This window comes from Mesoplodon mirus (genome assembly GCF_964341445.2).
Source record: "Mesoplodon mirus genome assembly, chromosome: 5".
In the NCBI taxonomy this organism is placed as follows: Eukaryota; Metazoa; Chordata; class Mammalia; order Artiodactyla; family Ziphiidae; genus Mesoplodon; species Mesoplodon mirus.
The window spans coordinates 65354157-65371276 of record NC_138980.1 but is presented as its reverse complement, the minus strand read 5'-3'; the positions used below and the strand labels follow the sequence as shown (position 1 = coordinate 65371276).

General features: G+C 51.8%; 2 protein-coding genes across 2 annotated transcripts in view; one reads left to right on the top strand and one right to left on the bottom strand.

The window, feature by feature from the left end:
• Nucleotides 1-286: 286 nt before the first annotated feature.
• On the bottom strand, nucleotides 287-15907 carry PCDH12 (protocadherin 12). The gene is made up of 4 exons (XM_082623094.1): nucleotides 12616-15907; nucleotides 8411-8508; nucleotides 6343-6494; nucleotides 287-3003 (listed from the first exon to the last, which is right to left on the bottom strand). Exons 1-4 carry the CDS (start codon nucleotides 15493-15495, stop codon nucleotides 2534-2536), a joined length of 3600 nt encoding a protein of 1199 aa, XP_082479220.1. The 5' UTR covers nucleotides 15496-15907; the 3' UTR covers nucleotides 287-2533.
• The window catches only part of RNF14 (ring finger protein 14), a 42751-nt gene continuing 28472 nt past the window's right edge, over nucleotides 2842-17120 (top strand). The window contains exon 1 of the mRNA XM_082623099.1: nucleotides 2842-2926. The gene's annotated coding sequence lies outside the window, so the exon portion shown is untranslated. The remainder of the gene's footprint in view (nucleotides 2927-17120) is intronic.

Below are 17120 nucleotides of genomic sequence, written 5' to 3'. Positions count from 1 at the left end.
GTCTGTTGCCTCAGAACAGGAACAGCTCTACCCATGAGTTCTCCAGGTTCTGCGGGGAATAGAGGATCACAGTGGGCCTTATCTTATTTAGGTCACAGACCCCTTTGAGAATCAGATGAAAGCACTGACTCCTTCCCATAGAAAAATGCACATCTTCCCAATTTTGCATGCAGTTCAGCAGTTTCTTAGATCCTAAAGCCCAACCAAGAACCCCAGGTTAAGAACCCTTGATATATTAGAAAGAACATCATCCTGAATCTCAGATGCAGATGCTAGCCCTGTCACAAGCCTGCCGTGTGGCTCTGGGCCAGTCAGCCCTTTCTGTCTTGCCATTTCCTTGGCTATAAAATGTTCAGACTCCTTGTGACTACAATTGCCCATGTCTGTGGAGGTTTAGATAGTGACTGAGAGCAGTGCTGCTTATTTTTTATAGGTCACATGTTCCTTTGAAAATCTGATAACTCCGTATCTTCTGCATAGAAAAATGCCTGTACACAAAGTCTTGCCTGGCATTCAGGGGGTCCAAGATTTAGGACTTTTGAACTAGAGTGAGGCAGTGATCCAGTTGCGAGCCCTGGTTCCAGTTTCCCTAGGTCACCTCCTCTCCCCATCTCTTCTCTCCACCTCCCAACATCAGCTCTGCACTGAAAATCCACTAGTAATTGGGGGTCAGCACTGTCTACTCCAGTGCTGTGGTTTTCAGACTTTGTCTTCACATAATGGAACTTTTTTTTTTCTCTTTTCTAAGGAAGTCTTACCTGGAGCTCCAATATAGAGAAAAGGGACTCCTGTAGCATTTATTTACCCATTTATTCATTTATTCTTCCATTCAACAAGTATTCATCAAGTGTTGCCTTGTGCCAGGTACCTGGCTGGTCAGGTTGGAGACCCTACCTGCTTGGTGTCCCCCAGCCTCTTTCATTGACTTGGGGAACTCAACAGCTTGCAAATCACAGACCTTGTAAAGAGTTTACTCTGCCTCAGAGTGAGATGATCAGAGACCCTGCTCCAGAAGCATTCCTGGAGCTCCTGAAGCACTATGAGGGCCTCATTTTCCTCATCTGTAAAACGGGATAATGGAATAATGATGCCTCACTGCATTCCAAGTGTGGATGGTTTTCATTATCCCTAGTTGGGAGTATGACTGGCCCATTTCTGTGGACAGTGAACATGTATTCTGAGCTCCAGAAAAAGGGCAAAAGGAGAGGCACAGAAAGGAATTTTCCCCTTTAGTATCCAAGAAAGCCCCACATTACTGAGAAGCTGAAGAGACTGCTTGGAAATTTCCAGGGAAATTATAAGGCTGAGCCTTGGGAAAATATTTGCTGTTTTTTTTCACTCCTTCCTCTCCTGGAAGGTTTGCTGCTGTCAGTGTCAATTTCATAGACCCGGTTCACACACTGTCCTCTAGGGCCTGAATTCACTGCTGTGACAGAGGAAGATTCACTCACGTTTGGTGGGTCTGGAAAGATGACTTCTGTACCTGAAGGGCTGCTTGCTGGGAAAGGACAGGAGTCTGCAGACGCCCACCCTTCATCAGGTCAGTTCCAAGTCCCTCTCACTATGTGCTTGGAAGAGCAGAGATGTGAAGGCCTGAGTGGCTTTGGAAATGTTCTTTTCAACAGTGTTTCTTGAGGGGATCTCAGGCGAGTCTGCTACTGGCAAAAGCTCACCTATGGGGGCTCTTCCTTTCCTTTCCTTGGCTGGCAGTCTAGTGTCAAGGTCGAGGGCATGGGTTTTGGTGTTGGACTCTGGCTCTGCCTGCTCTCTCTGCTTGATCTTGGGCAAGACACTCAGCCTCTCCAAGTCTCATGGCCTTGTCTGTGAAACAGGGATAATAACACCCCCCCTCCTAGGGCTGTGGAGAAATGAAATTAAATCCTATCGTAAAGACTTGTGCCTGGCTCGTGTTAATACTCTATAGTCATGCTTTTCTTAGCCTTAATTTTCCAGCTGAGAATCGGATTATTTGATACTGTAGCAGCAGCAGAGGAGCAGGGGTCAGGAGTACCCATGTCCATCATTGCCTACCTGACACTGTGCACCCTCCTGTCCAGGCCCCACATGACCCTCTGGCCAGGGACTGGATGACAAAGAACCTTCACTCTTATTCTTCCGTCCTCCCTCTCGACAGGTGCAAACAGGATAATGAGCCACTGCTTTTCCTTTATTAGTAGGTCAGAGAGCTTTGCCTGGTGCCCCAGGATCCAGCCCCCCACACCCTCCAGTGTGCACCCAGGCCGTCCTTTCCTGCTTGTGACACTCCCTGGCATCTGCTCTGCAGGAGGATGAACCCTCTGTGCTCTTACATGTGTTTTGCCAGCAAACACTTATCTCAGAGGCCAACTGTCTTCCTCCTCCAAAAAATCCACAGGCAGAGCCAGCCCCTAACAAGGGGTTGCTTTGGTCAGCCCGCTGTTTGTCCTGGGGCTCCTGCCTCCTCTGTGGGGCAGCACTGGTCACCTTAAGTTCTCAGGCCACCTCTGGTCAGTGAGTTCAAAGATTAGAGAAACCATCTCCTGTCCCAGAATCCTCAGGGCCTGGGCTTCCTAACCTCTCCCGGTGCCCCTGGTTCCTGGATCCACAGGCCCCTGCTGCTGCTGCCGCTGCTGGTCCTGCCCTCCGCCCCCTTCTTTCCAGCTCGGCCCCCAGGGCCTTCCGAGCCCGAGGCCCCGCTGGTGGCTAGGTCTAGACTCAGGGTCCTTCCGCAGACTGAGAGCCGCCGCAGCACCTCGGAGGCGGCCTCCACCGGCACGGCGGGGCGCTGCTCCAGCAGCATCTCCAGCAGTGAGCTCATCTCCGACAGGAAGGTGCTGGCCAGCCGCGTGCCCGTCGGGCTCAGCTCGGGCCCCGGCGCCTTGCCGAACGTCTGGAAGGTCCTGGGCTCCTCCGAGGTCGCAGCGTCCGGGGAGAACACGTTGTCACGGTAGTTGGTGGCGAGGGGCAAAGAGAGTCTTGCCATCCAGGCCGGGTCGGGGACGCTCAGCCGGTCCAGAGCCAGGCCTGCAAGGGTCGGAAGGGACGCGGTGAGGGCGGAGCCCATGGCGGGCGGGGGTGGGGTCGTGGGCAGGGCGGGGCGCCGGACAAAGGAGGGAAGGGAAATGGAGGGGACCGATGGGGCGGCCGGAGGTGGGCGGGAAGGAAGAGGCCCTGACAGGGAAGCGCGCCGGGCAGGAAGGCAGCGACTGATGTCCGCGCGTGAGCTGAGTGAGGACGCGGCAGGGGGAGGAGGAAGGCCTAGAATTAGAAATGGCCCGTTTCTAAAGCATCTCCCGGTCCATGGGGCTGTTTCAGGTTTAGGTGTCCTTCATCCTGTACAGCCAGGATTTTCACTCCCTCAGGACACCACTAGCTGAGGATGGGGGGGACGCGGCGGATCCCCGTTTTTAGCCATTGCTGGAGTTCCTGGCTTGGTGATGCCTTCGGTTCCTATTCATAATAACAGTGACCACTTATTAAGTACTTCTGTGCTAGGCAATTTACATAATTATCTCATTTAACCTCCGCACAAACCTTTGAAGTCAAGAGTATTTTATGGATGAGGAAACTGAAGTTCCAAGAAGTTGTCACATAGCTACTAGGCAACCAAGCCCAGATTTGACCCCCAGGTCTGATGACTTGGAAGCCCCCTGTCACTGCACCACCGCACCCATTCTCTGAAGAGCTGTGCCTTCCTCCCCCTGGATGCTAGGTGGCTCTGGTTTCCCAGGCCCACTAAGGTCTCTACTGTTGCCTCCTGGCCCCATGCTCTCAACTCTTTGACTTTCCCCTCTCAAGCTGCAGGACACCGTGTGAAGGGGCTGGCTGCCTAAGAGCTGTCCCAGGAAAGGGCCAAGGCAGTGAAAAAGTGTCCCCCAGGCCCCAAATCCCACCATCACACTTCTCCTTTTCCCATCTCCTCAACAGAAAATCCTGTCTCAGAAAATTAGTCCCAAGCCCAATGATAGAGGCCAAGCCAGAGGGAAGAAATTATAGGCCTTGTGGTTAAGAATGTGTCTTTAAAAAAAAAAAAAAAAAAAGCACAACATCTACTTTAATATTTGCTTAAGGTAACCAGCTTTAAAATCTGTGCGTAGAATGAAAGACTGGAAGGGGATGCGTCATAGTGTTAACTGAAATTACCCCTGGGCAGAAATGATTCATTCTCTTTTCGTTTATCTACATTTGTCTATATTAACCAAATACTACTCTTGTGATTTTGAAAAGTTATTGCAAAATACAGTAAATGCTGTTTTTATTGATAAATGAGTCTCGGTCTTGCCTTCACAGTGTGGGGCTGTGCAGGCTGTGAGGCAGGGTCAGGCCCCTCCCCGACAGGTCCAGCCCGCTCCTGGGGCTTAGTGAACGTTTATTGAATGATTGAATGGACATAAATATTAACCCTGGACATTTGGGAAATGTAAACCTAAGTTCCCTGAGACTCCAGGGTAATAAGGTTAGAACTCTTTTGGTGTTACAGAATCAGGCTTTTCCTTGCACAGGGGTCAGAGTGCTTTGGAAGGAATGAAGCTTGGAATGAGAAAATCAGTGGAGTGTAGGAGAATGGCTGAAATGTGATGATGAATTCACTCCGCGGCAGGTGGGCACTGGGCAGACCTGGATTTGATTTCCTAACTTTGCAGCTTATGAGCATTGTGACCTTGAAAAACGTGCTTAACCTCTCTGAGCCTCCTTTTTTGCTCATAAAGTGGTGAAATAGTAGCACTTATCTTGTCAGGTGGCTGTAAGCATTCAGTGAGCTCATGCAGCGGTAAAATATGGTCATCATCACATCGTCAGGTGGGGCTTTTATCTGATGCAGCCAAAACCCCAGTGTCAGGCACATTCACCAGTAGCCTCATCACAGTCCAGCCCTGTGAGCAGCGCAGGCACTTCTACCCCTGCTGCGCTCTTCGTCACACCACTTGTTACCATCTCCCTGTGTTCTTTGCCCTCTGTGCTATGGGGAAGCAGGACCACATGGGAACTGAGCCCACAGGTTCCAGTGCAGAGCTGGTGCACAGAGATATAATGCAAGGCATTGAGGTCGTCTGAAATTTTCTAGTAGCCACATTTAAAAAGTAGAAAAGAAAAGAGAAGGTGAAATTAATTTGTAAACGTTTTTTATATTTAATATCATCATTTTATCACATAATCAATATTTTTAAAATTATTAATGAGATGTTTTACATTCTTTTTTCATACTAAGTCTTCAAAATCTGGAGTGTGTTTTATACTTCTATCACATCTCAATTGGTACTAGCCATTTTCACATGTGGCCAGTGGCTACTCTATTGGACCTCACAGCTCTGCATTCTAGACAATGCTGTCCTATAAAACTCTGTAGATGTGTGCTGTTCCAAGCAATATCCATTAGCCACACGTAGCTACTGAGCTCCGGAAGTGTGGCTGATATGACTGAGGAACTGAATTTTTCATTTTACTTGATTTTAATTAGATTTCATTTTACTTAATTTTAATTTAGAGCCACACTGCCTGGGGTTAATAACCATTGGCTGCACAACCTTGGGAAAATTATTAAACACCCTGGCCCCTCCGTTTTTTTCCTTTATGAAATGGGGATAACGAATAGTCCCTATCTCAGAAGATTTTCTCATGAGGCAATTAGAACAGGGACTAGCACATAGAAAGCACTCAATAAAAGTTAGCTATATATTTTTTTAACCAATGAAAGGGAAGTCCCTGTCATGCCTTCAGCGCACAGAATATGTCCAGATGAGGAGCAGAGTATTAACTACAGAAACAAAATCACAGCGTAGGTTGGACTTACTGTGTGTTACCTGAAGGGGGCTGACTGGTGCGGGGGCGGAGGGAGCTGGCAGATTCTTGAATTCTCAGGGTAAAAGTGTATTTAAAGACATCAAAGAAATGCAGATGAGTGGTTTAGGAGGTAAAGAGAGGTCCCCTGATGGTAGGTGGGCTCAGGATGGCTTCCCTTCAATCATTGAAGTGACTCAGGGCAGGCTGTATTACCTCTCTGAGCCTCAGTTTGCTGATCTCTAAATTGGAGCTCATAATATCTACCTGAAAAGACTGTTTGGAAGCTTAACTGAGATAATGTATATAAGATGCTTCCTTGGTACCTGGCACACACCAAGAGCTCAGTAACTGTTCACTATTCTTATGATGATTTTTTTAAATGAATGATCAAAGTAGAATCTGATCTTTAAACAAATGAAGATCTGAAGCTCCAGGGGAAGTAAAAAAATGTTGCTGATAGTCTTCTCCAGAAATAGAATGGCTGTTTTCCTGCAGTGGATTGGAGCAGAACTCTGAAGCCTGGGCACAGAGGGGTACCATGGGGGCAGAAGCGGGGTCAGGGTGACTCTGGGGAGTCCCTACCTGTGTAGGGGTCCAGCAGGTTCGACAGCTCTTCTTCTAGCAGCTGCTTCACAGAGAGGTCCTCCTCAGGGTCCAAGGGGCCTTCCTCCTGATCCGGTTCTGCCTGGCCACCAGCCCTGGCACCTGGGCCATCTGTGTCTGGGATTGCACTCCTGCAAAGGAAGCCAACACAGTCCACGAGTGAGGAAATTCACACATAGATTCATTCATTCCTGCTCATGAATAGTCTTCTATTCATGCCAGCATTCATTCAACCACAGAGGGAAATGGGTCCACAGCCCAGCCTTCAGAGTCAGACCAATCTGGGTTACTTGATCCCAGCCCTCCTGCCTACTCTGAGTCTGCTTCCTCTTCTGTAAAATGGGAGTAATAAATAACACCCACCTCATGGGGCATTATGGGGGTAAAATGAGGTGTTGCATGTAAAGAGCTTAGCACAGTGTTGTAAGCAGTCAGCAAACAGAAGTGACTATGAATGCCCTGATATTACTCACCATTGTCCCTCATTACCTGGCATGGAATAGGAGTTTAGTAAACTTTGGGTGATCTAATGCAGTCATCCTTCCACCCCTCCATCCCTCTATCTGAGTATGAGCTCCAGTGAGGGCAGGGATATTTGTCTGTCTCATCCCCTGCTCTCTCACCAGTGCTCAGAATAGGACTTGGCACATAGTAGGTGCTTAATAAATACTTTGTGGACTGAGTAACTGAATGCTCCTTCCTCCCTATTTGAGGCTAAATCCCAGACCAGAAGAGCAGGTCAACAGAGGATGCAGCTGAGGTGAGGCATCCAAAAGCTACTCAGAATCTACTATGGTGTCTCTTGCTGTCTCCCTGACCCCTCCCTCCCAAAGACCCTCTCTATCACCTGGGGGAAGCCAGTTCCTGGGACTACCTTAGCATGGTGGGGACAGGCCTGGCCCCTCATCCTAGCATCTGGAAAGGCGCCCTTTAAGGCCTGGGGGTCCTTGCTGCTTTTTTTCTGTGGCCATTTCTGCTCCTATGCAGGGGTAGCAAGTTTGCAAGTAATGGCAACAATTAATGTTTATTGAGCAATTACTCTGAGTCAGACATATGCTTTGCAAGGTATATTTACCTTCTCATCAAACCTTTCACGTCTGTAAGGGGTTCTCTTGTTGTCCTCATTTTACAAATGAGAAAACCAAGATTTGTAAAGATTAGGTAGCTTGTCCAAGGTCCCCACAAATTAAGTAAGAATTCAAATCCAGGCTGATATGACTCTGGAATGTGTGTGCTCATCCCTACTCTACACTATTTCTAGCTATCTTTGCAAAAAAAAAAACAACAAAAAGACTGTAAGTTGTCACAGCAAGAGCACTGAACTGGAAGTCAGTGTCCTGAGAGCTGGTCCCAGCTTTGCCACTCACTGGCTATTTGACCTTGAGCAAAGTCACTTTAAGGGGAAAGGCCTTAGCATTGTTTGTGTAACTCCTATGTGCCAGGCACTGGGCCATGGGCTTAGAATGCATGTGATCATTAAATCCTTACCCCATCACTACAAGGAAGTGCGGTGACCTCTGTTTCATGGATGAGAAACTGCATCCCTGAGGCTTGATCTGACTTGCTCAAGTTTACATAGCTGGGTTGGATCAAACTACTTAGAGCCTCAGTTTCTCCATCTGTAGCAAGAGGGAGTTAAATTAGATGTCCTCTTGAGGTCTCTTTAATTCTAGGACCGCCCAAAGGAACACACCCACACACCCACATCCTTAGCCAGGAGCCTTCATATTATGTTTAAGGGTCAAGAGAAAGAGCTAAACGTTACAGATTTAAAGTTCATAGCCCAGCACCTCTGCAATCAGGGAACAGATAATCAGAGCCTCAGGGATGAAGTCACTTCCTTAGTGGCTCGGGTCCTGTAAATACTGTTAATACAGTTGCTCCCGGACCAGGATGCCTGGGTGGGGGAATGGATGCTGTTCGCTGCGGTCTCCCAGGGGAGCAGCGTCTGGGATGTGCTCAGCCTTCCTCAAGGCACAGAGGCTGCAAGGGTGAGGGAAGGCTGGTGGGGGGCTTGAGAAGCCAGTGGGGGCTACGTGCAGCTTACCTGCTGCCGCCGGGCTTGGCCAAGTACTTATTTCCCCGGTGGTTTGGTTTGGGCTGGAATTGGCCCTGATGCAGCAAGGACAGCAGCTGGGAGATTTGCTACAAGACAGGAAAAATCTGTTGACTCCACACAATTCCGACCCAGCACACTTCCCCACCGGATGTTTCCCTCAATGCTGGCGCTTTCTTTTTATAGTCTTTCCTCCAGCTTCAGATGTTTGTGGATCGGATGGGGGATGGTGAACGGTGATGGTGACGGAGGCAGGGATGTGTGCAGACAGGTTCCCTGCTTGGCCATGTGTCAACTACAAATTCCCGGGACCTGGGAGTCTGACAGAGAGAATGAGAACCCTCTGGGCCTGTCCCCCAACTCTCATTCCCCCAGGAGACCTGCTCCCAGTGGAAGCTGTGGGACGGGGGTGAAAAGGGCATGTCCTGACTATAAATGTATTACAACCTCGATAAGGATTATTGTAAAGTGTTATTTCCCCCGCTTCAGTGATGTTCAAAGACTGAGCCATTGTTGGCGGGCCAGATGTAAGACTATGTTGTACAGAAGGCAGAAGGGTGTCTTTGAATCATTCGTTTATTCATCCTTTCATTCGCTGGACAAGTATTTAATGAGAGCTTGTTTGTTCCAGGCCAAATGCTTGCTGGGGGTGGGTAAGAATGAGAACAAGGCCCAGTCTCTGCCCTCAGGGAGTTCCCAGTCTGCCAGGGAGGACAGTCAGGGGAGGCACGACACAGCAGCTGCTATGGGGGGTTGCACCAGGGATGAGAAAGGATGGAGGTCAAGTGGAGCAGAGGAAGGCCCCTCACCCAGCTTGCAGCAAGGAGGGAGTTACGGGGTGGGGCTGTGGATACAGGGGGAAGTAATTCACTTATTTCAACAAATGTTTTCTGAGTTCATACTACACGCCAGGTGCCTCTGCTGAGACCCGCAGGTTCCACAGGGGCTTGGCAAGTGGAGAGAGGGTGAGGGCCAGGGTGAGGGAGGAAGGGAGTTTCGGTCAGAAGGTTCTCAAGCTGAAAGGCCAGAGGAAACGGTGGCGTTTCAGAAAGGCTGGTGAATGGGGCAGGGGTGGGTGAGATGTCAGGGCGAGGCCCCACAGGCCCTTGTGAGGGAGAAGGCAACAGACCAAGTCAAGGTCGTTTCTAGCTTGTTGTGTGATGTCAGGCAGGTTTTTAGACATACTCAGACCTCAGTTTCCTCACCTCTAAGGTAGATCTAAAAATACCGCCCAGGGGCTTCCCTGGTGGCGCAGTGGTTGAGAGTCCACCTGCCGATGCAGGGGACACGGGTTCGTGCCCCGGTCCAGGAAGATCCCACATGCCGCGGAGCGGCTGGGCCCGTGAGCCATGGCCGCTGAGCCTGCGCGTCCGGAGCCTGTGCTCCGCAATGGGAGAGGCCACAACAGTGAGAGGCCCGCGTACCGCAAAAAAAAAAAAAAAAAAAAAAAAAAAAAAATACCACCCAGACTTCTTTACAGGGTTGTCAGGATTAATTAGATGGTTTGAAAGTTTGAAATGCTCTGCAGAGTCGAGGGGTTTGGGTTGTTCCTCCTAGAAATGCTGCCTCTGCCTCCCTCCTGGGCCCAGTCCCCCTCTTCCCTGAGAGGGTCCCTCTGCCCTCTGGGCAGCTCAAGACAGAAAATGCCAACCTCAGAGGATAGTTGGAAGGGGAGGTGGCCAGGACTGGGGTTTCACTGTGATGTGGGAGGGTCAGGGTCCCATTGCCTGCCTCAGGGCAGTTCCCGCCTCCTGGCTCAGGCCCAGAAACCCTCCTACAAGCACCTGCCACCCTTTTTTTCGAGTGACAGCTGATACTTCAGGGAAACTCCCTGAGTGCCAAACCCTAAGTTATATGCTGTCATTTCACAGTTAGAGTCCAGACTCTGGAGTCAGACTTGGGTTCAAGTCCTAAATCTGCCCCTGTTCCACTTCCCATCTGTGTGGCCTTGAGGAATTACTTAAGCATTCTGAGCTTCAGTTTCCTCAGCAGTAAAAAGAAAAAGGGAATAATATTGAGACTCAGGTCATGTGTTGGTTGTAGCTCTGAGGATTAAATGAGTGAAAGTCTATAAATTACTTAGTAATAGATCTTATGATAAGCACTTAATAACTGTCCAGTGATATATAATCTCATGTCATTCTTCAGTAACCCAAGGAAAGAGATACCATTATACCCACTTTACAGATGTGGCACCTGAGGCTCACAGGGACTACACAGCAATTAGAGGCAGGGCTGGACTTTGAACCGGGATCTGACTCCACAGGTACCTGCCCACACCGAGGTACCTGAACAGGAGGTGAATCCACAGTGAGCTCCTCTACGGGGTTCTGCTCCGCAAAGGCAGCCACAGACAGCCGGACCAGGCTCCGCAGGATCTGACGGGGGCCTGACTCTTTCTCAGGGGCTACTTTGCCACGGAGATTCCGCTGCCGCCTCAGGGTTGCAGAGGAGGCTGGCGGGCTCAGCAGGGCCTCCTTACTGCCCTGGTCCCCAGGCACCCTCCCTGTGGGGCTGCCCGCAAGCACTGTGCTTCTGGAAAGCAAGCATTAGGCAAGCTGCCTCTTACCCTCAACTTGATCCCAACTTGGTACCCTTCTCTCTTTCACCCCAATGGGGTCACCCACAGGGCTTGCTATCTGCTGTCTCTGTTTGCCAAGCAGCAGCACAGTGTTTGACACAAAGAGCTCATTCAATAAGCATTTGATGAATGAATGGGTGGATGAATGAATGAATGAACAAATGAATGAATGAATGGCTCTGGGCAACTTCTGGGGCTGCACAGAGCCCAGGGCAGGACTCCTGAGAGAGCAGCTGGGCCCTCTCGAGGTGGCTTCCTGGGGAAGGGGTGGGGGAAGGAAGCTGTGTCCTTGCTCCACAGGAAACATGAGCTGATAGCCTGGCTCATGACAGAAGTGTGCCTTGGGCGGGCAGCCTGGCACAGGGAAAATGATCTGGGGTTCAGAGGAGTTGATACAGGTGTGAGATCAGGCACCATCCCAGGAAAAGCTTTCCCAGGTGTGTCCAGTAAATCCTAGGTCACTGGACACAGCCATTCATCATCCCATTTAATTCTCAACCCCCTGGGAGGTAGACACAGCTAAGTTTGGCATCACAATCCCCACTTTATAGATGAAGAAAATAAGGCTCAGATGTTAATGTTGCCCGGCTCCTAAAGTGGCTGTGCTGAAACTGGAACCTAGATCTGCCTAACTCCCAAGTTCCAAGGTTGTTTCCACTGTCCTATCCCATAGGCCTAGCTGGCAAGCTCTGGGGTCTCAGGCAGGTCAAATGCAGCCCCTGAGCCTGGGGGCAATGATGCCTATGCTGGCTTGCTTCACCCGGAGGTTGCCCAGACGAGATGAGGGCAGGTGAAATGGAGAAGAGCTTTGCAGAAATCATCCTAATCATTTTCTGAGTGCTGACTACACGCCAGACGCTATTCTAGAGGCTTTAAGCACATTCACTTTATTATCTTCAAGCAAACTTGGGAGATGGGTGCTGTTAACTTGGGCAACGTCAACAGAGAAGCTGAGTGACTTCCCTGTGGTTCACAGCTTGGAAGAGGTGGAGCCAGAATTTGAACCTGGGCAGCCTTGCTCCAAAGCCTGTACTCTTTTTTTTTTTTTTTTTGCGGTACGCAGGCCTCTCACTGTTGTGGCCTCTCCCGTTGCGGAGCACAGGCTCTGGACGCGCAGGCTCAGCGGCTATGGCTCACGGGCCTAGCCGCTCCGCAGCATGGGGGATCTTCCCGGACCAGGGCACGAACCTGTGTCCCCTGCATTGGCAGGCGGACTCTCAACCACTGCACCACCAGGGAAGCCCCAAAGCTTGTACTCTTAATCACTACCTTTGCTATGTGTCTATTTGCACAAGGCACTCTAAGTAAGTGCTCATATAGGAATTAACTGACCAAATCCTTAGGATAATTCCGCAAGGCAGATGCTCTTACTGTCATCCCTGTTTTATAGATAAGGAAACTAAGGCTCAGAAACAGTAAGTCATTTGTCCAGGATCACACAGCTAAATTCTGTTGACCCCAGAGCTGTGCCCTGAACCACTGCACCCAATGCATCCTAAAGTGCGTGGTGAGCCTGAGGAATGAATGTGAAGAATGTGAGGGTAATGGGGTCTGATGCTGTTGCGGGCGGGTGAGAGGGGCTGACAAGAGAGGGAGCTGCCCACACCCGAAGTACCTGAACAGGAGGCGAATCCACAGTGAGCTCCTCTACGGGGTTCCGCTCCGCAAAGGCAGCCACAGACAGCCGGACCAGGCTCCGCAGGATCTGACGGGGGCCTGACTCTTTCTCAGGGGCTACTTTGCCATGGAGATTCCGCTGCCGCCTCAGGGTTGCAGAGGAGGCTGGCGGGCTCAGCGGGGCCTCCTTACTGCCCTGGTCCCCAGGCACCTTCCCTGTGGGGCTGCCCGCAACCTTCAGGGGCCTTGAGTGGGGCTGGCCCGTCGCAGGTTGGGGCTCGGGAAGGTTCAGATTCTCCCGGGAGGCATTCCTCTGCCTGGGATGGTTGAAAAGGAGGTTGACAGTGTCCTGCAGCACCTCTCGGCTCTCGGCCAGTGTTCCCTGGTTACCTTGGTTACGCAGAGTCCTGTACAGGGTCGGTGTGAGATGAAAGGGGGCCTGCAGGCAGGGGTCCCAGCCTGCTTCCATCATTGCTTCCTTGCCCACATGCTTGGGGGGCTGCCCAGCTTCGCCAGGCTCATCCACCTGGCCCCTGAGCACAGGCACGAGGTGGATGTCCGCCTTCTGGATGTGTTTCTGGGGCCTCTTGGGCTGCTGACGGTAGGTGGACTCGGCCTCCCGACAGTTGTAGGCCCTGTTGTCCTTCTTCTCCGTCCGGCAAATGGACATAATCAGAGCCAGGATCAACCCGGAGATGGCCAGCAGTACGACCAGGCAAATCACCGTGAGCACCGATGTGCTCAGAGCCCCAGGCTCACGGGCTGAGTCCCTCAAGTGGTCCACACTGGTGACGAAGAAGACCCTCAACAGGGCTCGGGTCTGTAAGGAGGGGCTGCCTCGGTCTTCCACCACGATCTCCAGCTCCCACTCACTCCCAGTGAGGCTGCTGGCATTGGTGACATTGATGAACAGCTGCCCCAGGTGGGGGCTGAGGACAAAGAGACCGGCTTCGTTCCCACTCTGAATGCTGTAGAGGAGCTCTCCATTTGCCCCCGAGTCTGCATCTCTTGCTACAATGGTCACCAAAAGGAATGGCCGGGAGCTGGGGGTGGCCTGTGGTGGCATGTCAGTGCCTGCTGGACCCACGCCATTGGGAGTTTCAATGGGCACCAGCAGGTGACCTGTGGAGGCATTTACAAGCACCGAGAGACTGGCTTTCCCATCGCTGAGTATGGGGTGAATCACCTCTGGGGCATTATCATTGGTGTCCAGCAGGCTGACCCACACAGAGACACTGGATGCAAGCTGGGGCTGCCCCCTGTCCTCTGCGATCACCAGGAACTCAAAGCCGGCCATCTGTTCATAGTCCAGTGACCTCTGAGCGGTGACCTCGCCTGTGTCTGAGTCAATAGCTACCAAGTGAGAAACTGGGGAGTCCTGGATGTGGTATGAGATTTTCCCATTAACGCCCAGATCTGCATCATGGGCCTTGATGGTAATGAGGTGAAGAGAGGGTAGGTTGTTTTCCCGAGTGGAGACCTGGTACCTGCTTTTCTCAAACACAGGTGCATTGTCGTTGGCATCACTGATCTGAATGCTGAGCTGTTTCTTGACTGATAAGGGCTGGGGTCCTTGGTCTTGGGCCAAAAGAGTGAGGGTATATTGCGGCCACTGCTCTCTGTCCAGCGTGGCATTGGTTAGCAGCATGTATGTGTTGCCATTGGTCCTTTTCAGCCTGAAGTGGCCCAGCTCTTGGCTCAGCCAACAGTGGACCAGACCATTGTTTCCTGAGTCTAGGTCATTTGCCATGATGAGAGCAATGAAACTGTCCTTGGGAAGAGCTTCAGACACCAGTGATGGTTGGGAGGCCCATGTGATGTGGATGTTTGGGGTGTTGTCATTGACATCCAGAACCTTAATGAGAATTTTGCAGTGGGCTGGGATGGGATTGGGACCCAGGTCCCTTGCCTGGACATCCACCTCATAGGCAGGATTCTTCTCATAGTCTAGGGGTTGACGCAGAATCACCTGGCCTGTCTTGGCATCAATACTGAAGGTGTCCAGCACCTCTGGAGGCACATGCTTACTGAGGAAGTATTCCACCTCCCCGTTGGGGCCTTGATCAGGGTCTGTGGCAGTCAAGTTTATGAGGAGAGTACCAGGGGCAGCATCTTCTTGGATTTCTAGTGCCAGCGAGCTCTCAGCAAACACAGGGCTATTGTCATTGGAGTCCAGGACATTGACCTTGACCAAGCTGGTGCCTGACTTGGGGGGGTTCCCACTGTCATAGGCAGTTAACACCAGATCAAAAAATGAGTGGATTTCCCGGTCCAGCTCCTTCACCACCACGAGTTCCGCGTGTTTGGTCTCATCGGGCCCCACAATGACATCCAGGGCAAAATGCTCGCTGGGAGACAGGCTGTAGGAGTGCAGGGTGTTGGGGCCAGTGTCTGGGTCCAGAGCTCTGTCCAGGGGGATCCGGGTGCGCAGGGAGGCACTCTCAGAGATTTCCAGCTCCTGCTCACCTTTGGGAAACTGTGGCTGGTGGTCATTGATGTCCAGCACCTGGATCTCCACGTGGATGAGAGCCAAATCCCCTGTGGCAAGCACGTCAAAGGAAACCAGGCAGGGATCCTGCTGCCGGCAAAGCTGCTCCCGGTCCAGCCGCCTCCCTGTGCTGAGCAGGCCGTCCTTGGAGTCCACCTGGATGGGGAGCGCCTGAGGCAGCTGCAAGACCTGGAAGGCGGCCCCTGCTCGCCCAGACCTCTCCTCCCGGCCCAGTTCCTGAGACAGCTTCCCTATCACTGTGCCGGACGGTACTTCCTCTGACACTTGATATTTCACAGTGAGAGTGGCGACCTCCTGACAATCCCCTGAAAGGAACAAGTAGCCACCTGGCCCCAAAAGTCCCAGCAGAAGTGGCAGAAGTCGCATCATGCTTACCGCCAGAGTGGGCTAGATCCAGAAACCGCTAGAGTTCTTCAAAGGCTGGGCAAGTCCTCCAGTGTTTCCTGGGGGGCTTGATTAGCCCTGTTCTCCTGCCCCCAGACCTGCTGGCACAGCCTCGTCCCATAATTAGTTGATGGAGCCAGCAGAATTCCCAGGCAAGGCCATCTTCATCAGAAGAGATTTGAGGGGTCCAAGGACCAATGAAGTAAAATTGTTCAGGGGCACTGTTGGTCCCCGTTAGCAAATGATGGACAAGAGCCGGTCCAGGAGGGACTTGACCCAGGAGAGCAGGATGTGGGGATCTGACTTCCAAACAGTTGCTAGGCTGGGGAAACAGAGAAGCAGCTTTTTCCTATGGAAACCCCACCTACAGGAAAAGGGAGGGCTATGAGTTTCTATGCCAATTAGAGAAAGAGAGTTTCCGTGAAGCTGAGTGGCCCGCCGCTGAGGAGGATGCGGCTGGGGACAGGCCGGATGGGAAGGTGCCATCCATGCGGCGAGGCAGCCACTGAGGGGTGGGGAGCCCCTGCTGTGGCCAAGTGAGCAGAGAGCCTGAGCCCCTCCTGGGCAAGTCACACCCTGGCCTCTCTTCCCTTCCTTGTCTCTCTTTGTTTCCGTCATCTCCCATTATTCTTCTCCCATTCCCCTTTTTCCCACGCTTGTCTACCTCTCAGTCTTGACTTTGCCCTCATCACCCGTTTTTGTCTCATGGGAAGCAGCGCTGATTAAGAGAGTGGCCATCAGAGCCAAACTGCCTGGGTTCAAATCCTGACTCCACAACTTCCCAGCTGGGTCATGTAGGACAAGTCACTCAGCCTCTCTGGGCCTCATCTTAAGAGTGCAGATGGGAATAACAACAGTAGCCCTCTCAGCAGGAAATCGTGGGGATGAAATGAAACGTGCATGGAGAGCCTGGCCTGGAGTCATAGGCAATGACGTTGTTATTAGTGGTGGATGGCGTGATCTGCCGGCTTGGCCTACCTTGTGGCTGCCTCTGGCTCTTGCACTGGCCCTGGGTCAGTCCCTGCCTACATGGACCCATAAAGGTGCCCGTGTCCTTGGCTCCTGAAGTACAGTGAACTCTCTGACCCGACAGTGTGGCCTCCCTCCCCCTTCCCTTCCGGCTCCCCAGCCTCCCGGCCCATTGTTCTCCACATCTGGTCCAGCCTGAGCCCCTGTCCCGGGGAATCCCCCAGCCTCCTGCTCCTTGGTCTTGGAGGTTTTTATACCTTTCCCTCTCCCACACCTTCCTCTCCCTTTCCCTCCCTTCCTCCAATTCTTCTCTTCCCACTGCTGTTCATGTCCAAGAGTCCCGTCACAGAGGTGAGGCCAGGAGGGGGGCGAGTGGGCAGCTGGCTTGGGTGGCCTTGAGGTGGCTTGCTCCTTCTCATTTCCTCCTCCATCCACTGCCCCCACCATTGTCCAGTCTCGCACTTTACCTTGAGGTTGAGTCCAGAGGTTTGTAAAGCTTTTGAAGTGATGGGAGTTAAGGGCCAGCTTCCCCTCGATGGGTGTTGGCAGCTCAGTCATTGGGGCTGGAGGTGCCTGTTGGGACACAAGTGACTCCAATCAGGCCCATTGGCCAGGGGGCTTGTGGCCATTAGGATGGGGCG

Excerpts from the sequence above, each read along its gene's own strand:
- PCDH12 (XM_082623094.1), bottom strand. The coding sequence starts at position 15,495 with ATGATGCGACTTCTGCCACTTCTGCTGGGACTTTTGGGGCCAGGTGGC. Across the intron at positions 6,495-8,410 it reads GCCAAGCCCGGCGGCAGCAG|GAGTGCAATCCCAGACACAG; the intron begins GTAAGCTGCACG and ends CTTCCTTTGCAG. Across the intron at positions 3,004-6,342 it reads CCTGCTGGACCCCTACACAG|GCCTGGCTCTGGACCGGCTG; the intron begins GTAGGGACTCCC and ends CGACCCTTGCAG.